This window comes from Peromyscus eremicus, chromosome 1 (assembly GCF_949786415.1).
Source record: "Peromyscus eremicus chromosome 1, PerEre_H2_v1, whole genome shotgun sequence".
Lineage (NCBI taxonomy): Eukaryota > Metazoa > Chordata > Mammalia > Rodentia > Cricetidae > Peromyscus > Peromyscus eremicus.
The window spans coordinates 97,389,270-97,413,556 of record NC_081416.1 but is presented as its reverse complement, the minus strand read 5'-3'; the positions used below and the strand labels follow the sequence as shown (position 1 = coordinate 97,413,556).

Sequence of the window (24,287 nt, the reverse complement as noted above, 5' to 3'; positions counted from 1 at the left end):
GCCTCTGGTTCTAGACCTAAGCCTGCCCCCAGCCCAGAAGTGACAGTGTCAGAGTGGAGGACCATGAGAACCTGATGGGTTGTAGCCAAGAGTCATAGCCAGGTCAGCAATATCAGCTCCGAAAAGAAAGAGAGTTGTTCGGAGTGTTCGAGGAGGGGGAGGCATTCACTCATCAAGATTAATTGAATGAGATCAAAATTTTCTTATGTAGTTCTGGGACCTTGGAGGGTCAGGATGAAGTCTGGGATATTCAGAGAGAAGTGTATAAGTAAGATGACTTTGGATCTGGTTAATTTTTATGTATGCTGTTTTTATTTATTTACAACTTTTTATGATAATGTTTATAAAATTAAAAATAGGAAGGATGAGAACAGAAAGAGGTGAGGGCTCAGGATAATTGAGTATTTTTTAAATTAAATCTTTTATACTATTACCACTCCAGTGTCTTTTTCTCATTAGCTCTTTCTCTTTTCTGGACCACCATTGAATACTGTTTCTCCTTTCCTCTTTCTCAGTCTCTGGATCTGGCATGCAGACACTACAGCCCTTGGTCCCTCTCATCACCACTCCAAATGGAAGTTTGGCCCATCCAGCCCATTTTCTGCTGGTAGGCATCCCTGGCCTGGGACCTAATACCCACTTTTGGCTGGCTCTCCCCTTATGTTTTATGTATGCAGTGGCCACACTGGGCAACCTGGCCATCGTCCTCATCATTCGTGTAGAGAGACGCTTGCATGAACCCATGTACCTCTTCCTGGCCATGCTTTCTACCATTGACCTGGTCCTCTCCTCTGTCACCATGCCCAAAATGGCCAGCTTGTTTCTGACTGGCATTCAGGAGATTGAGTTCAACATTTGCTTGACCCAAATGTTCCTTATTCATGCTCTATCAGCCATGGAGTCTGCTGTCCTGCTGGCCATGGCTTTTGACCGCTTTGTGGCCATCTGCTACCCATTACGCCATGCTTCTGTGCTCACAGGGCCTACTGTGGCCAAGATTGGGCTAGCTTCCCTGGCCAGGGGATTTGTATTCTTCTTCCCACTGCCCTTCCTTTTAAAGCGGTTGTCATACTGCCGAACACATACTGTCACACACTCCTTCTGTCTTCATCAAGATATTATGAAGCTATCCTGTACTGACACCAAAGTCAATGTAGTTTATGGACTCTTCATCATCCTCTCAGTCATGGGTGTGGACTCCCTCTTCATTGGCTTCTCCTATATCCTCATCCTGAGGGCTGTGTTGGAGTTATCAACTCGAGGGGCAGCACTCAAGGCTTTCAACACCTGCATCTCCCACCTCTGTGCTGTCCTGGTCTTCTATGTGCCCCTCATTGGGCTATCAGTGGTGCACAGGCTGGGTGGTCCTACATCCCTGGTCCATGTGGTTATGGCTAATATCTATCTCCTGCTACCACCTGTAGTCAATCCCATTGTCTATGGAGCAAAGACCAAGGAGATTCGTTCAAGAGTTATCCGTATGTTCTCACAAGACGGCAGGTGAGAAGGACACCCAATTCTGATGTCCTCAATAATACCAAAGATGACAGGATGAGGATTTGCAGAATGACTTGATGATTACAGCATGCAACTCACTGGGCTGTCCAATTCTGGTTAGGGCACCAGATGGACTTTGTGTCTTTGTTTCTCGGAATATGTCAATACAGAACTTATGATCTGTCTGGACAGATGACCATGGAGAACAACTGTGTTATGTGGCCTCTATTATAATAGCTGTGCCATCTCCCTTCCTCCTAACTAGAAAATATGCATAGTTTTGAGATGGGAAGGCTATAAATACTACATCTCATGATTCTTTAGTTTTGATATTCAATTTTTTATGGTGCTTTCTCCCATGTGTACATGTCAGTGAATCTGTGTTGATTATATAACCTAATACTCATACCTCAAAGTAGTTACATAATTGTAATTGAGGGTTAATGAAGGCATTTGGAGGAGATATAATTGGAGAGGAGGCAATTGATATGAAATGTTGAAGTTTCTTTATACATTTGCATGCATTTATGTGGAATCTGTCAGTGTCCATATGTGTGGCTACGTGGAGAATATTACTCCTATAAGAATGTTTTCTATTTTGGTTTTGTATATAAGTGGGTATGTCTGTGCAGAAAAGATGGAAGGAGTGAAAGAGGGAGAGAGAAACATGAATATGTGCTAGCTGTGGCTTGCTGAATGTGTTAGTTGTGTCCTGATGTGTGTATGTTACAACTGATGTCATTGACTGTACCTTTACCTTGTTCATGAGATACATGTCAGTTGGTGTGTTGATATACATCTGTGTAAGACTGCTATTTTGTGTATCTTTATGGTGGGAAGTATATTTATGGATGCCTGGTACCTGTAATCCTTTGCTCATATCTGTAGAATGTGACACACCCATCTATGGGTGTGTAGTACTAGAATGGCTGGCCCTTCAACATGTGTGCTTTTTGTCTTTTAGCATGTATCTATACTATGTCTATGTCTGTAGTGCATTGTATTTTTGATATGTGATTATTGACATTTGTGTGTGTGTGTGTGTGTGTGTGTGTATGTGTGTGTGTGTGTGTGTGTGTGTGTGTGTGTGTGTGTGTGTGTGTCTGTGCTTTGCTGTGATAATTCATTTTGGGCCATATTCCCATCACATATGCCTCAGACACATTTTCCTTTTGTATTGAGTAAGGATTATGTGGCTCACGACTCAGTATAGACTTGGTATTTCTGGATTGATAAGTGGTTTTAGTGTGGAGCGTTGGGTGGAGATAGAAGATTGAAGAAATCTGGTTGCAAGCAGCAGGAATAATTTCTGGCATTGAGACACAAATCTCTAAGACATCTGGATCCTCAGTCAAACTCAGGCTTTGGTTATGACTCTGGGAACATAACTAATCACGCTGTTTTTCTCAAAGGCCTCTTTTTTTTTCCCTCAAAAGCCAGGCCATACCTTCTTCATGTTACTCACAACCTCTTCTCATCTTCCTGCCTCTTCATCTGGGCATTGGCTTCCTGAAGTCCCTGTCTCTGTCTTCCTTCCTCAGTGGCAGCTCATAGTTTCCTTATCTCCCCCTTTCATTTCCTGATGGTTTACCAAACATGTTTAAAAGTCCTTGACTGTAGATCTGTTGATCTCACTGGGGAAGCAAAGAGCAGAAGAAGATGAACATGTGAGTCTTTGAAGGCCCCGATGTCTGTGAGGGTATGGTACATCTTACCGATGTCTGTGAGGGTATGGTACATCTTACTGATGTCTGTGAGGGTATGGTACATCTTACCGATGTCTGTGAGGCTATGGTACATCTTACTGAAGGCACAGTCACGCTGCTTACAGATCTTGGCATCATGTAAAAAAGATGAACATTGAAGAAGTATAGATAGAAACTAATGTAGATTATGGCAGAGGAAAGAATTTCGAAATACAATGTAAATGGTAAAAATTTGGAAATACCATTAGGTGGTATATTTTATAATCTCTCTTGATTTCATTTCCTCATGTGTACAACTATGATGTCAGCAATGAAACAGATTTTTGACATCTTTTTAAAATGTTAATTAAGTGTTATCAGCATGCAGTAGACAATCATATGTATGCTGTTTTAGTATACAAGTCTAAAAAGCACCATTCATGTTATGGTCTATATGAACAACCCTGGAATTTTTGAAAAATTGCAGAATTGTGGCCAATGATGCTATCCTGATATATTGTTATATCCAATTTAAAATCAATCAACCAATCAAACCTTTTTATCTCTTAATAAATAAATTATTTTACAAATTTTCAGAGAAGTTGAAATTTATTTCTCTGCCACGAACCTTCTTCAGATGTGGCCTCTGTCATCATCAGAAAAGGAGGCATTGTGGGGTTGAAATCATATGGATTCAGATTAAGATTAATGACTTTTATTTGGAGACCAGTTAATTAACCCATTAAAACATAGCAATTTTTTAAACTATTAACACTATGAAATACAAATGCAACGTGGGTCTTATCAAATGACTGTGGGATTAAATGAGATAATGAATATGAATATGGGAAAAATCAAAAGCGATCAATAAATGTCAATGATAATGGTTTTAAATAATAAAAATGACAGTCATGTATGTAACTCACACCCTGGAAGATAGGTTTCTAAGTACATCAGTTCCCAGTTTTCATAACCAAGTTCCATGCTAGGTCTGAAAGCTGCTCCCTTGTCCAGATTAAAATGTTACTGCTTGTTTTTCTTCCCAGGAGAGCTTGGGAATCTCTAAATTATCTAAATCTCCTTGATTGTATGACTGGTGGTGATGAGAGTCATTGTGGCTGTGCTGGGAGATTTGGCTAGACAAAGTACTTTCATTAAACTCCCGTAGTCTCTGTGTTTCCTCCATCGTGAAGTACCAACCGCTATAATCCATCTGGATTCATTTTCCTGTAGTACAGATCTCATGGAGTTATATAGCAACTTTCTGCTCATTCTCTACCATAAAATTTTAAATGCTCCATGAGTCTTTCCTGTTCCCTCTAATGGCAGGACTCAGGCCTTGTCTAGCTTCATACTTCTAGACCTGGCAACAATGAGCTCTGTGACTATCTGGCTCAGCTGCTTAGTGATATGAACAAGGAGAATGCATTTTGTTGTTTTATTTTAAAGGTGGCGCATGCCTTTAATCCCAGCACGGGGGAAGCAGAGCCAGGTGGATCTCTGTGAGTTCGAGACCAGCCTGGTCTACAGAGCGAGATCCAGGAAAGGCGCAAAGCTACACAGAGAAACCCTGTCTCGAAAAACCAAACCAAACCAAAACAAAAATTTACTCTTGTTCCCTTATCCAATCTCACCTCATACTTCTTTCTCTAACTATATTCCTTGACTGTTCTTGCATTATCCTATGAAGTCCCCAAAGTGCTTTCTCCAAGTAGTAATGGTCAAGTTATGACCTATAATATAGCATCATTATATTTTAGGTATTGCTTTTTTTCCATTTCACACATGAGGAAATCAAAGCTCTGACAGGCTTATAACTCTTCTCATCACACATTTGTGGCTCAACTCTACACACGTCCTTCCAATGTTACACACATGCACTGCAGACCTGACTGTTAGGTTAATACACAGTAAAGGGTCCAAAGAAGGAGTAATGGTAGAGGAATGATCTTCAGTGTGTGCTCCATGCTGGAAGAATCATTGGATAGTTATCCCATGTCAAAGATCTCTTGTTTGGAAGACAAGCGATATGTTCCTTGAGAATCCCCTGAACCATCTCAGCAGCCAAGCTAAGAGTTTCAAATATGCTTTGCATACAAATATTTTTGTCAGATATGCACTTTGCATCCTTCCCCACTGTGTGAGTTACCTTGTGCTTGCTTTCACATGTTTCAAAAGTTAGAAGTTTTTATTTTGATAAAGTTTGATTTGTAGAGTTCTATTCCTTTGGTGGTTGCATCTAAAAACTCATTTGAGAACTGGAAGTCACATAAACCACTTTTCTGTAGAAGCTTTACAGTCTTAAGTTTTACATTTAGTTCTAGATCCATTTTGAGTTGTTTGAATGCACAGTGTGAAGTACAGATCAAAGTTAGCTTATTCCCACAATGACACCTGATCATCTTATCAACACTGGCTTATCTATGCATAACTATATGTAGCTATCCTGCCATTGTGTTACTATGTCCAATTATGCTGCCTTTGCAAAAAATGATTATCTGCACATATGTCTAACTCTAGACTATTCTGCTTCATGACATATTTGTCTGTGTTTATACCAAGATTATATATTTACCAATTATATACCATTATGCAGCATTGTAAGAAATCTACAGAAAATTAAATATTTTGAATACTTCAACTTTGCTTCAGATTTTCAAAGTTGATCAGTTTATATTTCCATGTAAGTTTTATCAGCAATTTAAAATTTATAGCAGCATAATTATAAAGTAGAACAAAATTCTTTTGAAATTTTGTTTTGGGCTTCATTGAATCTGTTGATCCAGTTTGAGAGAAGTAGTGTGATTGAGTCTTCCAACTTACGGACAGGATGTTTTCCTCTTTTCCAAGGTCGGATAAAGCACAGAGACAAATAGCCAAACAAACGGAAACACATGAAATATGAACCAATGGCTGAGGGGTCACCAACTGGATCAGGCCCTCTGAGTGGGTGAGACAGTTGATTGGCCTGATCTGTTTGGGAGGCATCCAGGCAGTGGCACTGGGTCCTGTGCTCATTGCATGAGTCGGCTGTTTGAAACCTGGATCCTATGCAGGGTCGCTTGGCTCGGCCTGGGAGGAGGGGACTGGACCTACCTGGACTGAGTCCACCAGGTTGATCTCAGTCTGTGGGGAAGGCTTTGCCCTGGAGGAGATTGGAATGGGGGGCGGGCTGGGGGGAAGGTGAGGGGGGCGGGAGGGGGGAGAACAAGGGAATCTGTGCCTGTATGTAGAACTTAATTGTATTGCAAAATAAAAATTAAAAAAAAAAGTCTTTTAACTTCTTTCAGAAAAGATCATAGATTCCATTCAGTACTTAAAATATTTTACCAGAGTTATCTCTAAATACTTTAAAGTTTTGATGCTAATATAAGTGGTATTGTCTATTCAATTAAAATGAAAACTTACACATTGTTAGTACAGAGAACTATGATTTATCTTTATTAATCTTGAATCTTAAAAGATTCTATTCCCAAATTTATATATATATATATATATATATATATATATATATATATATATATATATATATATATAAATATAATTAATTTTATTTATACATAGAATTTTTTGACAAATTTTACCAAAATTTCTTCATGGATGATCATGTTGTCTGTGAATGAAGACGGTTTTATTTTTTGCTTTCCAAATGACTTCCAAAATGGAGTCATTTGTGTAGGTACAAAAGAACAGTATGAACTTCCTATACTGTCTTAAAGGGAAAATATTCAGTCTTTTATTACTAAGTATGTTTTAATCAATTCTTTTTTTAATGTAATTTTTATTGATTCTTTGTGAATTTCACATCATGCACCCCAATCCCACCCATTTCCCAGTCCCTCCATATCTGTCCTTCACCCTTGTAGCATCCTCCCCCAAAGGAAAACTTAAAAACAGTAACAAAATGAAATAAAAGTAAATAAAAACATAATAATACACATAATAATAATTAAAAAGAGATAAACACTCCCCCAAACAAAAACAAACAAAAAAAGCAAACAAAAGAAACACTTTGTTCCTCCATCTTTCCTGCCTCGCCATCCTGCCTGCGTCTTCATTCGTCTTAGTGGCGTTGGGAGCTGCTGTGTGTCATGCAGCAGACACTTTCATCCAAATAGCTTTACTTGCAGATGTTCATTGTATAATATGCTTTTGGTCAGGTTCAAGACCCCTGGCTTCTGGTACACCATCAGTACTGGACCCTCACCGAACCTCCTCTTGGATACCCTGCTTTGCCCTGAGTCATGGAGATCCTGAGGCTACGGTTCCACAGGATCAGTCCCTTCACATGTGCCAGCAAGTTATAGATGGGGTAGATGTTGGGGAGTGCCATCTCAAAGCCCTGGATGTGTGCCTGGAAGGTAGCTGAGCTGGTCCTTCCAGGATGCTGGGACCACCCCCATCAGGAGGTGGAGCCCACCTTCTCAAGTGCAGGGCCAGCTCATCAATAAGGGGCAGGGCCAGCTCTTCCATGCTGGGGTCATGAGGTCCAGAATCCCAGGCCAGTGAGGGGCGGGACCAGCTCAGCCTGGCCCTTGTACTAAACACATGGTTCAACACAATTGGTTCTCATGGACCTCTGTGGTAACACAGGAAACAAACATCAACACAGACCCCAGCTGCAACAGAACCATGCACCCAGACATGGCCATTAGAGGCAGCTTGGGCCTGGATGTCACCATGGCCTGGATGGCAGCACAGGCCACTTAGATTGGTATTGTTCTGGCTGCAGGGTGGCCCTAGGACACCAACGTGGCCCCAGGTATCTGCATAGTCTTCAACGGTAACAGGAGCCAGGGACATCAGCACAGACCCTGGCTGTGGTAGAGCCATGGACCCAGATATGATCATCAGTGGCAGCTTGAGCTGGGACATTACCATGGCCCTGGGTGGCAGTGCAGGACACTCAGATCTATATGGCCCTAGTGGCAGCATGATCCTCTGGCATCAACATGGCCTCAGGTGTCAACCTAGGTCCCGGGCATCTACACAGCCTTCAGTGGTAACAGGAGCCATGGACATCAATGTAGACCCTGGCTGTGATAGGGCCATGGACCCAGACATGGCCCTCAGCAGCAGCTTGGACCTGGATGATTCCATGGACCCAAGTGGCAGCACAGGCCACCAAGATCAGCATGGGCTAGGCAGTAACCTGCCACTCATGTCCGTCCCAACATGGCCACAGGTGGTAACTCAGAAACCAGGCATCCTTGTGACCTTTGATGGCAACATGGGCTATGGGCATCAACATAGACTCCGGTTGTGATAGGGCCAAGGACCAAGACATGGCCCTTAGCAGCAGCCTAAACCCAGATGTCACCATGGCCCTGGGTTTGCCCCAGCTGCAGGGTGGCCCTCAGACACTAACATGGCCCTAGGTGGTGGTCCAGACCCCAGGCATCCCCATGGCCTTCTCTGGTAACAGGAGCCATGGTTATCAACACAGACCCTGGCTGTGGCAGGATTATGTTAATCAGTTCTTGAGTGGATTATTGAAACATTTGACCACACTTCTAGATTTCTTTCTTTCTGTATTTTTATCACTTTTCTGTGTTTGTGGAAGTTTGTTTTGCTATGAAATATGTGTTGTCTAATAGGAGTAAAGCCACTTTAGCTTTCTTTAGACTGTTCTAGTCATGACACATCGTTTTCTGTTTGTTAATTTTTCCTTTTGTCAATTTTGTGCATGTATACAACATATTGTGATGATCTTCATCCCCATCACCCTCTCGTATCTCCTTCCACTCCCACAGGCTCCTTCTTCCCAACTACTTCTCCTCCTACTTTCACGGTTTTTAAAATTTTGTTAATTTACTTTTATTTGTGCAAAGCTTTTGTGAATAGCCATAGTTGCTGCATGTTCTCTACTGTAACAGCTGGAAGACAGCTGTTCACAGCCCTCCTCATCCTCCGGCTCTTCCAATCTTTCTGCCTCTTCTTCCATGATGTCTCCTTACCAGAGACACTCTTAAGCTTTGTTCCCAGGAGGCCTCTTAATAACGTGGAACTAGTTTGAACATTTATTGGGTTATGCTTTGAAGGTTTGCCAATCAGAACTTGCTCAGATTGAGGTGTGGGCTTCTGTACCCCCAATAAAGAGGTGAACTGTGAAATCCTCCAGTGTGATGGTCAGGGAGCCACCAACCTTTGTCCTGTGTGATCACTGTACAGTGTTATTTCTAATTTTTTTTAAATGGTTCTCCCCATAGTTTTAGTTAACTTGCTCATATAATTAGTACTCTGCTGAATTCTTGAGGAAGACTCTCTGCCCTCAAGGGTTGTCTTTGGTGCAGATCTGTCCATCTCTAATATTTTGCCTTTGCATTTTGACTGACTTGGACATCCTGAACCCCCAGTCCAACTTCACAACTGAGGGAAACCTCTAGACTCTTCCTGGATTCCCTTTCTCACACTGTAGCATGGAAAGGAGGCAACAAACTAGAAGCTGCAGATATTATCTCAGCTGTTTATTTTGTCTCATGTTGTGCTGCCCCCCATGGCCTGAAGTCCAGCGTGGCACATACCACTGCTCACTTTCTCACTGTTTCACATGGCTATTACTTCATGCTGTCCCCATCTTAGATGGAAATAAATTGTGTGTGTGTGTGTGTGTGTGTGTGTGTGTGTGTGTGTGTGTGTGTGTAAAGTCTTTGTGTCAGCCATGCCTATGGACTAATGGAAGCAGACGCAGTGGCTCCAGGGTAGTGGCAGAGCGCCAGGTTGAGAGTTCTGCAGGTACCAAAAGCTCTTGTATTTAGTAGTTTTGATGTGGGTTATAATGATTAGGCTTGGCATTGTCTATTTTCGTATAGCGTGGGTTAATGTGCCCTGTGCTCTGATGTAAAACTTCTAATTGTAGACTGAATAGTGAAACAAAGTGAAAAACCAATTAAAATCACATTTGTTCAAGTACAAATGTAGTTTCAAGTTATTTCAAAAGTTAGGTCACTTAGTTTCACATGGAAATTATTCTCTAACTTTGTAAACGTTCTCTTACTCTTTTTACCCTTAACAGAAACCCAATGACATTGATCTTATGTGGCTGGTCAGGAGTAGAGAGAGGGTTAACGAAACTGCATTACCTTCTCTTTCCAAGGAAAGTGGAATTTCAGTACACCATGGAGTAGAAGGCAGGGCATTGTCCCTGGGGACCCATGTTTTGTCTTGGCTAGCCATAGAAGCCAGAGCTGAGAGAGAATGAGGTCTTTAGGGCTTTAGAGGATGGGACCACTGGATGCCAGGCTCAACAGGGACCTATCAACATCCGCAAAAGGAAAGTTGGGGGATAAAGTCCGTACTTTAGGGTGGAGACAGGCTCTCTCAGTTGTGGAGTCTCTGAAAATGAACTTTGTCTTTCCCCTGGCTGTTTGATGGCTTTGTGAAGGAACCGTGAAAGACCCTCACACACAGCACGGGTGCAAAATGAGTTTCTTCTGGCCTTTTCTTACTCTTAACTGCACGTTTGGGATTGGTCTAAATATCCCAGCTGGCAAAGATCTATTTTCAAAGGACTCTAGAGACCATCTACCTAATGCCTCTCCTCCCTTCCCCACTGCTTGGGCTTATCCTTTTAGGGCATGGAAGCTTAGAAATGAACCAGAACCGTAGTAGGCTGGTGGGGCATATCTGCTGATGGACTCCATGGACACAGCCTGCACTCCCAACAAGGAGGAGCAGAAAGAGGGAGGTGGGAAGTCCAAGAATATAGAGCCCTGAGCTGACCACAGAAGGAGGTGGAGACTGAAGGGGCTGGGCTTCTTTGCAGCCTGCCAGATCTCCCTCAGAAAGAGTGCTGGGGGAAAGGGGACACAGGATCTTTCAGGACAGCTGAGGTGAGTATGGCAGGCATGCATTGGGTTAGGGTTACTTGTAGCTGAGGACCTTCCGTGACATCTCTTGAAAGGATGAGAAGCCTGGCTGTGAAGAACCAGATATCACACTGGGTGGTGGTGGTGGTGTGGAGGAAGCCTCTTACCTGAAGGTCAGGCAATCTTAGTATAATGTGGGGAAAGGAGTGAGGATGTTAAATGTTGCCTGTAAGTAGTTTGCAAGTATGTTTCCAGTGACTGGTTTACTGGGGACTAAGAAGAGGCTGGCAGAGAAGATGAGCTGGTGTGAATGGAGACAGAATAGATTGGGTTGGAGTTGGACTGGGGTAGATTGGGATTGGATTGGGTTTCAGTGCATGGACAGAGATGGCCTAGGTTATTACTGTGGTTGAAGCCTGTCTATGATGGGAGGTCAGACTACAGTTATGGTTTTGTTGGGGTGCTCTGGGTGGAGTCAGGGCTCAATCAACATTCTATCAAGAGTTGGTCCTCTTGCCAAGGCTGCCGTTCTGAGCTTGACTCAGATCTCGACTCAATCCTAAGATTGAGGTCCAGTCTTTAGCTCATTTAAAAAGTAGCTTAATGTCTATAGTGCCAACTCCCTTGCCTTGTGTTCTGTGCCTTTAGATGCACCAAAACCATTGTAGCTTTCTAAATGAGGTTTATTCTCTCTCACTTTGGGCTTTTGCCTTTGCCAGAATGCACTTAAAACACACACACACACACACACACACACACACACACACACACACACACACACAAATCTGTTGTTTATGGCAAAGTTCTCAGGCAGAGTCAATATAGTGCTACATGACCTGGCCCTTAGCCCCATCTTTGAGCTTTCTGCTCATGAACTCATAGGCTCATTCTTGCCTTAAAATCTGTTCCTCTTGTGGTCTCCCAAGCCTGAAACGTTCTTCCCTTAGGTCTTAGAACGGCTGGCCGATTCTTACCACAGGCTGCTTAGCTTGTTTGTCATCTCTTAAGATGTCATCTCCTCTGACCCCTGTGTGGACTGCATCTATATCTTACCACTCCAACTCATCTTTAGTGCACTTACCTTTACTTGCAATTTTCTTATCTGTGTCATTACTTTTTGCCATTCCCAGCTCAGTGTACGGGCTTGCAAGAAAGCTGTGATACTGTCTGTTAACTCACTGTTTGATAGCCAGTGTGACACTACCTGTCTAACTGAATGTTTCTGTCTGCTCACCTCACTGAATCCCCTGATTAGCAGCAACTGGTCCTGCAAACCTTCACTTGACAACAGCATGGTAGAGAACCCTCTGAGCCCAAAGACCTTGGGGGGAGCTACTGTTATCTTTGCTTCTGAGAGGCTGCAGCTCAGCCTTGCCCTCACAGGCATCACAATACACTGTGATGACAACATGCTTGCCTGGTGCTTAATTCAGAGCTCGGCAGCCAGGAGCCAGCCAGGCAGTAACTTGGATAAAAATGAGTGCATTGAGTAAAGTCCTCCATCAGGCGTTTATGGCACTCCACACCTGCCGGCAGCAGTCACATGTCAGACCAGCTGCACAGGCTACCGATAACCACCCCCAGCGTTGCCAGTTTGTAGAGCACTAACCTGGCCCTACGCAGGAAGTGGAGGAGTAAGGACCTGAGCCCTGGGGGCTCTTTCTAGGGTGACTTTAGGGGACCAGACTGACTTAAGTGAGTGGGATAGGATGAAAACTTCACTCTAATTCTTGAAAATTCCATCTTTCAAGTATTATCTTGGGAATTAAAGTCAAGAATGACCAACATCCTTCAAGGTTCACCTGCTTTGCCAAATCTAAGCAGGTTTTAGGGCACAATGGGTGTTGATAATTTGGTTAAATTTGGTTCTGGGGATACTATTCATAAAAAAGTGCTGAGAAAAAGTCATCCTCCTCAAGCATCAAAGCTCCTCCAGGCTGCAGCCCCAGGCTATTGTCCATGAGGCCACCCTCCCTCTCTCGGCCTGGAAGTAGAAGCCAGAGGCTCCCAGCTCCATTTGGGCTCCACTCTAAGAACATTCTCTTCTAAATATTCTTTTTTTTTTTTTTTTTTTTTTTTTGGTTTTTTGAGACAGGGTTTCTCTGTGTATTTTTGGTGCCTTTCCTGGAACTCACTTGGTAGCCCAGGCTGGCCTTGAACTCACAGAGATCCACCTGGCTCTGCCTCCCGAGTGCTGGGATTAAAGGCGTGCGCCACCACCGCCCGGCTAAATATTCTAACAAAGGCTGGAAGTAGCATTAGAGAGCCTCACATCATTGCTCTGGGTAAGAGACACTCCATTTTTACCCCAGATAAGAACAAAGACCACAAATCCTCATCCTCATTCCCTCTTGCCCCACCCCCTTCCCCAATTTCCCTAAATATGGAGAACTGCTTAGATGTCCTGCTCCCTAAAGAGGCTCCTGGACGCAGGCCCTTCATTTTGCATCCCTTAGATATAATATGGAAATTGTTCCTACAAAGCATCTGTTATTAAGGAGGCTGTGAGGACAGGATAGGTTTGGCATATTGGAAGCATATAGGTTGGTCACTCAGAGCTTTATTCTTTACACTGCCACCCGTCAAATGGTTATCACTGTCTGACAAGTTGGTGAAAGGCTCTGGTTAGACTAGGAAACAGTCGGGAGAGAACAGAAGCCTTCTCCTTCACTTCTCTCCCGTGGGGCCTGACCACGGTACAGTCAGGAGATTAGGCCTGGAAGAGAAGAGTGACCCAAAGCCTCATCTAGGAGAGTTCTCTTTATTATTCTCTTACTTTCTTGTCTAAGATTATACCTGGGCAAGTGCCCCATTTGTCAGACCCTCATCTTGCCTTACCTTCAGCCAGATTTTAACAGTTTCTAAAAGGTGTAGTGCAACCAAGGGTAGCCCAAGAGAAGAGACTAGGAGGTAGCCTCAGCTGTTTCTACTGCACTCATTGATTGTTAAGCCCCAGAAATGTCGTTTGACCTCCTGGAGCCCCAGTTTTCTCATCTGTCGTAAGTAAAGGAATCAGAGAACTCCATCCATCCTGAAGAACTATTCTCAGTCGAGAGATAGTGTTTATATGCCTGGTATTTTGTAGGCATTCAGTAAGCTCTATTAATATCCCAGAACAGCAAGTCAGGGCTGGGAGAGTGCTTCATTGTTCTCGGGTCAGAAGAGAGGGCACAAGCCCTTGTTTTCCTTCTTCCGACTTTCCCATGGGTCTAGAAGAGTGGCAGCAGCTGTGGTGAAGAACGTGGGGTGGGCTGGTGAGAAGCGCTGAGCTGGTATTGGAGGGAGTGCTTTGAAGGCCAGGAGAAAGACTGAGACCCCAAAGTGGATTTAAACTCTGTGCATGTGGAGTTGGCTGCTCTCTGATTCTTGAGAAAAGGCTAAGATGCCCGAATAGTTCCCGGAAAAACACCCCTAGGACTCATTAAGCTAATTTGGCATTTTAGGGAAAAATTAAGAACAGGGTTACTCCTTTGGGATTAGGATGGTGTGTGAGAGTGAGTGAGGGAGGGAGGGAGGGAGAGAGGGAGAGAGAGAGGGAGTGAGTGCAAATTTCTTTGTTTATTTTTCCTTGGTTTTCTTCCATTTTCAAAACAGAATGATTTGTTCCAACTTGCTTGGAAGCTCCCAACCATCTCTTGAGTGTGTGTGAGTGCTTGTAATTGTGAACTGGTGCTGGGTCCACAGGGCCTCCTGAAGTTGTTCCTTCCAAAGCTCATCCTTTGGAGAGCTGTAGGAGATTGGCAGGGCTGTGCCATCTAAAGGGTGATACTTGGGCTGTCTGGGCCCCTTTCCATCCCTTCATTTCTCATCTCCACAGGTAGTGAGGTCCAGATCTTATTTTGTGCTGCCAAGGTACCTCCCTTCCAGGATGGCTGACTCTTCCCTGTTTTCATTTCTGGCATCTCTATACCAGGGTCCATTCTTGCCACCTTGAGAAACTGAGTATATTCATACATATGTATATGGGTGTATGCATAGAATGAATACATAAATATGTTGAGTGAAGATTAAGGCAAACTGGAAAAAAGAAAATTTCATTTTATATATTTTCAATGTTATGTGCTCTTTGATAGTTTTATAATGCACTTTGACACAGCTGATAAATTCACAGTAGCACTATGAAGTTGTTATTATCTGAGATAATAATAATAATAATAATAATAATAATAATAATAATAAAATAATTTACTACCCTGAGAGTTGAGGCCAAGACTCATGTTTCTACCCAAAAGGATCCTACTCACAGCACCAGTCTGCTCACAGAGGTCATGAAATTTCACATGTGGACCCATGGCTTTTTCCCAATTTGCTTCCTAATGTAGTATGTTTTAATCTTAGCAATATGCCAACTTTCCCATGTCTGTTCATGCCAACTGCTGGGTGGCATGGATAGCTAGCTGGTCCTCTGGAGTGCTGGAGTCTCTTCTGGTTAATGCCTCCAGGTGAGGAATCCTAGGTGATGTCTGTCTTCAGACGAAGATGGTGCTGCATATCCTCTTTGTACTTATCAAAGCCAAGACATTGCTTTGTGCTTCTTCCTTCTCTCTCTGTCTCCCCCCTCTCTCTTTCTCTTACTCTCTTTCTTATTCCTTCCTTCCTTTTCTTTTCTTTTCTTTTCTTTTCTTTTCTTTTCTTTTCTTTTCTTTTCTTTTCTTCTTCTTCTTCTTCTTCTTCTTCTTCTTCTTCTTCTTCTTCTTCTTCTTCTTCTCTCCTCTTCCTCCTCCTCTCCCTCCTCCTCCTCCTCCTCCTCTCCCTCCTCCTCCTCCTCCTCGTCCTCCTCCTCCTCCTTTTTGCATTTTCTCACATGTCCTTTGGATCCCAGACTGTTTTGTTGTCCTTAATGATTTATATCTTTCCCTTTAGGACTACCCTGTACTGACTTTGTGTATGTTCTTTCCTGCCTCTGCAGTTTCTCAAGTTCAGGTATCTGACAGTTCTACCTACCCCCTGCCTGTGTGATCTTCATCAGATGCTCACCAAGGGATTCTGCTATTAGTAAAACTCATTTCATTTTGAATGAGCATAATTTGATGCTAATTAATAAATGGAGTAGTGTCCTTGTGTTAAGGAATTTATTATTAGGGGAAAAATAAGTAGTTCTTATAATCAGGAGCGTCAATGCATAAAAGGAGACCCAAACAAAATTACTTGGGAATGCAGAACAGAAATGGTCAATTATCCAGGGAAAGGAGCTTAGGAAAAGAAACATAAGAGAGAAAAAATAAGTGAGGGCATGAAGATTACACATGGGATCAAATCCAGGGTTTCCTTCATGCTAGACAAGCATGCCTCCAGCCCTTCCCTGGGTAGTACAGGCAATGGCCTGATACCATCTGGTCAGTACTGGTGGTGTGCAGGCGGGGATGCTTACACCAAACATGGCAGCCAGCTCCATGGCATCTAGCTTGTATGACTAGTGATCAACATCAGGGCAAAAAGAAACATTACAATTTTGTACACACTGTATGTGAGGTATAGTTTAAACACTTAGCAGTCATCATCTCATTTCATCCTCACAGTGGTCTCGTTAGGCAGGAGCTGGTATTAATATCATTTTGGCGATGAGGCGACAGAGACATAGAAGTAATAAATGATTTGCCCTAGTTAACACTGCTCCCAACTGGGATTTATGCAGGACAGATTCTGAGGCTCAGTGTCTTGATAATGACATGGTATTGACTCTGAGATTTTCATCTATGGACAAGAAGAACTTATGTGCTTGAGAGAGAGCCAGGTAGTCTCTTTTAGAATTATATGATTGGGCTCTAGAAAGAGCATCAATGTATTTTGGGGTCAAGAGTTTATAGATAGAAAAGTAGATTTACTATTAAAGAGATTGGGATAGTCTGGAAAGAAAATATAGACAAAGAACACCAAAGAAAAATTTTTGTAATGCGTTGTCATTTAAAGGTATTGCTAAGAATGAAGCTGAGGAGGATGAAGATGGAGACGGGATAACAGGAACTGGTGAATAGAGAGAGATGAGGAGCATTAGGCAGGAGAAGGAGCAGTTTTAAGAAACAGGGATCTATGTCACTACAAATGCAATTCAGAAGAGTGAGCGGTATTGGTGACTTCGCCTCTTTGCCTGAAGTAGATTAACTACAGTTCTTTGCTTTAACTTTTTTCCTTCTAACAGATTGAATCAAACTCTATTATAAAAGCCCCCACCCCAGTTCTCATAGGCCAAATATATGTTTATATGTATATATATGAATTCACGTGCCCACACACTTATATATGCACATATATTGAATCAGACCCCAGTATCTGTAGATTCTGCATCTGCAGAATCAACCAATCATGGATTGAAATTAATTGAAAAATATTGTGCTTTGGGGGAACTACTAAATAAAATAAGGATATCTTAAACATAAGCACTGTAATAGGTTGACAGTAGATCTGCTAACTAAAGAGGCTACTGGATAACTACTGTGGCTAGACTAAATAAAAGGATAATTTACATCTCAGGTAGGGCAGAGTTAGAAGCTACATTTTACACACCCACCCAGGGTGACATACAATTTAAAGTGTGTGAACTGTTTGTTTTTTGAATTTCTGTTTAATGGTTTCAGACTTCAGGTGAATACAGTTGATTGGAATAAAATAACCGGCAGTGAAAGTATGGCTAAGGGGAGATGTCTGCACTGAAAGGATGCTCCCATGAGAAGCACGAGGCAGCAGTGCAGGACAGGGCAGACGAAGGAGGCTGAGCACGGATCCGTCTCCACTGGAGACCGGCATCCGCATCCTTGAGAGATTCTGAAGTTACGTCACAGTGCTGGCGTGGTGGCTGTAAGGCTACGTTGTTTAAAAACTCTTTAGGTGCTTGGCATTGTAAATGGGATCTAGATGGGACAGTGATGGATCCCCTGAAGCTGTCACTCTTTTCCTGATATGAGCTGTGTAGGGGAGTGTAAACTCTTGATTAGATAGCTGGAAAAAATGGAACTTCAGACTTCTAGTTCAGGATAAAATCAGTCATGCTTTTATTGGAATAGGTTTTATCACAATAAAATAGATGCTATTAAATTAATATTGAAATGGCTTCTCTCTATTGGGCTAATGTTAAAGTTAGGATTACGACTAAAATTAGACCATTAGATTAGTGATCACATTAGGTTTCAATGTCGGTTTATCTTACTACTTCCATTGATGCATTTGCATGATAATCACCTTCGAATGGACTGATGAAATTGGCCGTAATTACAGTAAATATTAAAAATTTTAATTTAGTATTTCTCCATCCATAGTTTCATTTTCCAGGATCTGAGAATGGCCTATATGATTAATATGAGCAATATTAAGCATAGGGTGTATAAGATACCACAGAGGATGTAATTTTTTTTAGTTTGAGAACTAAGTGATTAATAATATCAGAATGTTGTCTCATTATTTCACTTAATATATACATAGGATTAGCAAGAAGAATTAAGTGAATTTTCATCTTGCACTTGAGTTATGGTTAGAAGAAATTTAGTGTAGGTTTAGAGTTTGGATAGGCAATGGAATTAGAGTTTTGTTAGAGAATATGACAGTAAGATCAAGGGCTGTATGGCACTGAGATTCTAGAGGACCTGACAATGACTTGTCTTTGTATTTCAGCTTCAACCTGCCTGGTACTGGCCACATCTCAGTTCCTTCACTATGGTGGGCATCAACAGCAATGAATCCAGTGCCACGTACTTCATCTTAATAGGCCTCCCAGGGTTAGAAGAGGCTCAGTTCTGGTTGGCTTTTCCATTGTGCTCTCTCTACCTTATTGCTGTGTTAGGTAACTTGACAATCATCTACATTGTGAGGACGGAGCACAGCCTACATGAGCCCATGTATATCTTTCTTTGCATGCTTTCTGGCCTAGACATCCTCATTTCCACTTCATCCATGCCAAAAATGATGGCCATTTTCTGGTTCAATTCCACTACCATCCAGTTTGATGCTTGTCTGGTACAGATGTTTGCCATCCATTCCTTATCTGGCATGGAGTCCACAGTGCTTCTGGCCATGGCCTTTGATCGCTATGTGGCCATCTGCCATCCTCTACGCCATGCCACTGTGCTTACATTGCCTCGTGTTGCCAAGATTGGCATGGCTGCTGTGGTCAGGGGTGCTGCACTAATGGCACCCTTACCTGTTTTCATCAAAAGACTACCCTTCTGTCGATCCAATATTCTTTCTCATTCCTATTGCCTACACCAAGATGTCATGAAGCTGGCCTGTGCTGACATCCGTGTCAATGTCATCTATGGCCTCATTGTCATCATCTCTGCCATTGGCTTGGATTCACTTCTCATCTCCTTCTCATATTTGCTCATCCTTAAGACTGTGCTGGGCTTGACACGAGAAGCCCAGGCAAAAGCGTTTGGCACATGTGTCTCTCATGTGTGCGCTGTTTTCATATTCTATGTGCCTTTCATTGGATTATCAATGGTTCACCGTTTTAGCAAGAGGCGTGACTCTCTCCTTCCTGTCATTATGGCTAACACCTATCTGCTCATTCCTCCTGTACTCAACCCCATTGTCTATGGAGTCAAGACAAAGGAGATCCGGCAGCGCATTCTACGTCTTTTTCTCACAACCCCACATACTTCAGATCACTAGGAATCTGTGATGAAACCTCCCTCCATTCAAAGTTCTATAATTCATAATTTACTATTAGCATCCTGGAAGACAATATTAAGAAAACAAATCTTTCTTAATCAAAGCACAGCTCGAATCTTTCAAAGATGAAACTGGCTGTGGAATTTCCATGGGAATAGAATAAGACCTGCAATCTCCATTTTCCAACACCAGATTCCATTTTGTTTTTTCTCTATATGATTATTAAGACCAACACTTGTGTTTTGAAGGTTATTATTTCCCATTTTATCACCACTTACAAATGTCAATTCATTTTACTGATGATGGTTCATAGCATTCAGAGATGGAGCAACACATCAAAAATGTTCATCAAAGGAAGGACAAAAGGAAGATAAACACAAGACTATAATAAAATTATATGAGATAGATTAAAACTCCAATTTCCTCATCAGAATTCACAATGACTTTGGATTTCCAAGAAGTTATAACTGGATTTATTCTTCAAAACAATTTCCAAAGAAATCATTGTTTTTCTTCTGGGTCCCAGGCCAGAAAAAACTACATTTACCTACAATATGATGAAATGACACACTTTGTTATGACAGTTGTCACAGCCATGAAGACATTTTATTTTATTTTTTTACCTATTTAAGTTTATCAGCTTTTTATTTGTACCCTGATTGCACCAATGGGGAAACGGATATTTCCTGGGAACCAGTGAATTACATACAATTATGGAAGCTCAAAAACAGAAGAAACTAATGAAATTTTCATGTCCAATCCTATGTCATGTAGAAGAATTGCTAGATAGACTTGTGGGATGTTGGGTTGGGAATCTCCAGAGTCTTACATTGTTTTGGAGGAGGCATTTTCACTTACCTAGGGCTGCTTTGGGGAACTTCCTATTAATAGAAGGCTTTAATCGTGCCAGTAGACACTGCTCTGTGTTCTAGCCCAATCACCACTGTGCCTGTCCAATGGAGTGTTCCCAGATGGATTTATTTGAGAAACAGTGTGAATAGTTGCAGATTCCCTGGGTGTCTGAGGGATGCTTTAAGAGAAGCAGTTGAGAATATCCATCAGCTTGTGGTATAAAGAGAGGAGGATAGTCACCACAGAATAGAGAGTCAAGAGCAAGAGACATGAGACTGAGTAGGGCCATTAGCTCACGTGACTGAGCAGGAAGTAAGACTAGGGGAAAGGAAGGTCTATAGAAAATGGGGATCACATATATAAGCAAACACCACAGACACCCAGGGATTTAAGCTGTGCTGCAATGAGGGAAATAAGGACTGCATTTCTGCCAGTTGCACATACCATGGATATAGCCTTGAGGTCTACCTAGGAATCCTACACACTCGCTAGAGTATTTCTAGGAGTGGGATGGCCACTGTGGGAATTGTAGCAGTGGAGATGGAGTAGACTGGTCAAGGATTAGGATCATCACCCACAGAAAAGCCATAGTCAGATCCAGTGTGTAGATGGTGAACACGAGAGACAGGCAGCAAAGTAGGGCAGAGTGGAATTTCCTGGCCGTGGCTAGCAGCACAGAGACCCACTTGTACATTCAACTTCTTCAACTATACTCCAGAATATAAGAATTGTGGCTATGATAGAATTGACTAGGCCAAGGTGAGGGGTGGCCAAAAGAAATAGCATGAAATGTACTCAGTGCAAGATTTGGTCACTTTGAACTGAGCAGGAGTGGGGGAGGGTGGGAGGGTGGGTACTTGTCCATTTCCACTGCCCAGAAGGGCTCTGACACCGCAGTTGAGAGAAAGAGAATGGAAAGGATTAGAAAGCTATGCTTTCCTTACTTGCAAAGTGAAATGTGATCACTGAAAACAAAAATCACAGACATTCTGAAAATATAAAGAAATTAAAATATAATAAAAAAATCTTCAGTTTGTTACTCAAAAGTTTGTTACTCAATAAAAACCATTCGTGTTTATTCTTCCAAGGTTTTGGTGTGTACTGGCATGCATGCTTTGCTTGGACATATGACAAGTTCGTGTGTGTTTGTGTGTGTGTGTGTGTGTGTGTGTGTGTGTGTGTGTGTGTTTGTGTATGGTTGGAGGACATTTGTGTATGTGTATGTGTGTGTGTGTTTGTGTATGGTTGGAGGACATTTGTGTATGTGTATGTGTGTTTTCATTTTGGTGATTTTTTTTTGAGAGAATCTCATGTAGTCCAGCGTGGCCTCATACTGTGTAGCTAAGGATGACCTTGAACTGATGATTCTCTTGCGGTCACATCTTAAGTGCTGGAGTCACAGGTGTATGCCTCTATTCAACCCCATTGTATATCTGCTTTATACTTGTAGTCCCTTTGGAGTCTTTCATATATAATGCTTGATGAATGGATTAATTACATTGACCAATTGATTTTTTTCTTTTAGGGACAGAGTTAGTACTTTAGATTGCAGAAAAGTTTCTGGTTCACTCCAGTCTGAAGCATGTACCCAACACACCTTCTATCTGTAATTCATACTAGTAGCTACTGTAATGACATCATGAAATTTGTAGGCAAGTTGATGAAACTAGAAAAACTCATTCAGAGTGAGCTAACCCAGACCCACAAAGACAAACATAGTATGTACTCACTTATAAGTGGATATTAGCTATAAACTAATGCGACAGTCTTACATAACAAGGAGGACTTGGGGGGTGGTGGCCCAAGGATCTCCATAGGAAGGGGCAATAGAATACAAAATGTTTCATGTATTTATTACGCTTTAATCCTCAAAGTAAACAATAAGCAGATTTGTAACAGGAATAAGGCAGGTGGTCTTCTCACAATCTTAGCATAACTAGAGATTTCCAGTGCTTCCTATGGCTTTCTTTTATTTTGCCCAAATTGTGATATATTTTAAGTTTATTAGCCTTGGCTTTTCCTACTTAACACTCTGAACATGGCTCCCCTGATGGGCTTGGACTTGACACTGTAGATGATGGGGTTGAGCACAGGAGGCACCACAAGGTACACATATGCTACAAGGGCGTGAACAATGTGGGGCAGGTGCTTACCAAAACGATGAATCATGGACACACCTATGACTGGAATATAAAAGACCAAGACTGCCAAGATATGGGAAACACATGTGTTGAGGGTCCGAACGCGCTCCCCGGGAGAGGCTAGCCCCATGACTGTGTGAAGAATCAGTGCATAGGACATAACAATAAGCAAAGAGTCTACACCCACTGTGGATAGAACCACATAGAGTCCATATAAGATATTGACAGTAATGTCAGCACAGGCCAGCTTCATGACATCAGCATGGAAGCAGAATGAGTGAGACAGGAGGATCTTGCCAGGGCAGTAGTTTAGTCGCTTCAACAAGAAAGGAAGTGGTAAGAGGGACAGAGTAGCTCGGGTCGTAATGGCCATACCAATCCTGATGATGACATTATTAGTGAGGACAGATGCATAGCGTAGTGGGTTGGAGATAGCCACAAAGCGGTCAAATGACATGGCCAAGAGTACTGAAGACTCTACCACAGAGAAGAAATGCAGAAAGAACATCTGGATCAGACAAGCATGGAAGTCAATGAGTTGATAGTCAAACCAGAGCACACCCAGAGTGGAAGGCAGTGTGGACAAGCTGAGGCCCACATCGCTTAGGGCCAGCATGGACAGGAAGTAGTACATGGGCTGGTGTAAGCTATGGGTCCTCTTCACAGCCAGGAGGATGAGGCAGTTTCCAGTGAGTGCCACAGTGTACATGGAGGAGAAGGGGATGGAGATCCAGCCGTGGATGGCCTCTAGCCCTGGGATGCCAGTCATGAGGAAAGACTGTGGCTGGAAGAAGGAGATGTTGATGAAGGACTGTGAAGAGAGCATAGTTCCCAGGAGATGTGATATCCTCAATCTGGACAGACAATGACCATATCTAGAATGAGAGGAAATAGTAAGGAAGTATTGTGTCAAAAGTCTTAGACTCAAATTTCATTAGTTCACCATTTACTTCTAGGTATAAAGGAATGATATAGACAACAACATCAATGTAGAATCTATATGTTGTATTCTACTTAGTATCATAATGTCTTGCCTATACTTTTCTCATATCTTTAAGAAAACCATAGGTACTTTTGAAGATCTGGCTTCTTTAAAACACAGGGTTGAGCAGTTGGGGTTATGAATTCTACACAAGCTTATTGAAAAGCTTCTTATCCCTAATGCTGACACCCAGACTGAGCTGGTGGACTGAGATGCCAAAGACTGTGAAACAGTATACTGGTCTCACCAGTATCTATTTTTTGTACAAATTGAGGACATGTTATATCTCTATGCCTAGAAGAGTGTGAAAATTCCTGTTTGGTAAGAGGTAAAGAAAATTAAACCAGGCATATGGAACAAAGGGAGTTTATTTTTATAGCATTCAAGGAAACCTACAAAGAGTCTGATTGCATGAGAAATTACTGTTTTTCTCACAATTTTGTAATTTTTAAATTGAGTTATTCTAAAGCTCCTGTTCATGTTGCCCTTGGCTTTTCTATAACACACTTTTGACATATGCAAAAAAATTCTGTGATTCATACTTAACATTTTGGGCTGAATTTATTTATACAAAGAACCAAGAAACTTTGGAAAAGGCCACATTTCCTCACCCATTGTATAGATGAGAAACCCAAGGGTGGAGAGCTGTAAGTGGCCTACCTCTAATGGATGGCCTATGTATTGTTGTCTTGGAGTTTGAATCCTTGTACATCTGATTCCA

The 24,287-nt window shown here is 42.2% G+C and overlaps 3 protein-coding genes across 3 annotated transcripts; 2 read left to right on the top strand and 1 right to left on the bottom strand.

Annotated features, from left to right (window-relative positions):
- The first annotated feature begins 529 nt into the window (after nt 1–529).
- LOC131901750 (olfactory receptor 51D1) lies at nt 530–1,504 on the top strand. The gene has a single exon (XM_059252836.1). The coding sequence runs from the start codon at nt 530–532 to the stop codon at nt 1,502–1,504; it is 975 nt and encodes a 324-aa protein (XP_059108819.1).
- Nucleotides 1,505–18,631: 17,127 nt separating this feature from the next.
- Nucleotides 18,632–19,968, top strand: LOC131901739 (olfactory receptor 51E1). The gene has a single exon (XM_059252833.1). It carries the CDS (start codon nt 18,638–18,640, stop codon nt 19,589–19,591), a length of 954 nt encoding a protein of 317 aa, XP_059108816.1. The 5' UTR covers nt 18,632–18,637; the 3' UTR covers nt 19,592–19,968.
- A 2,479-nt stretch (nt 19,969–22,447) lies between these two features.
- LOC131901733 (olfactory receptor 51I2-like) lies at nt 22,448–23,410 on the bottom strand. The gene has a single exon (XM_059252820.1). The coding sequence runs from the start codon at nt 23,408–23,410 to the stop codon at nt 22,448–22,450; it is 963 nt and encodes a 320-aa protein (XP_059108803.1).
- Between the last annotated feature and the right edge of the window lie 877 nt (nt 23,411–24,287).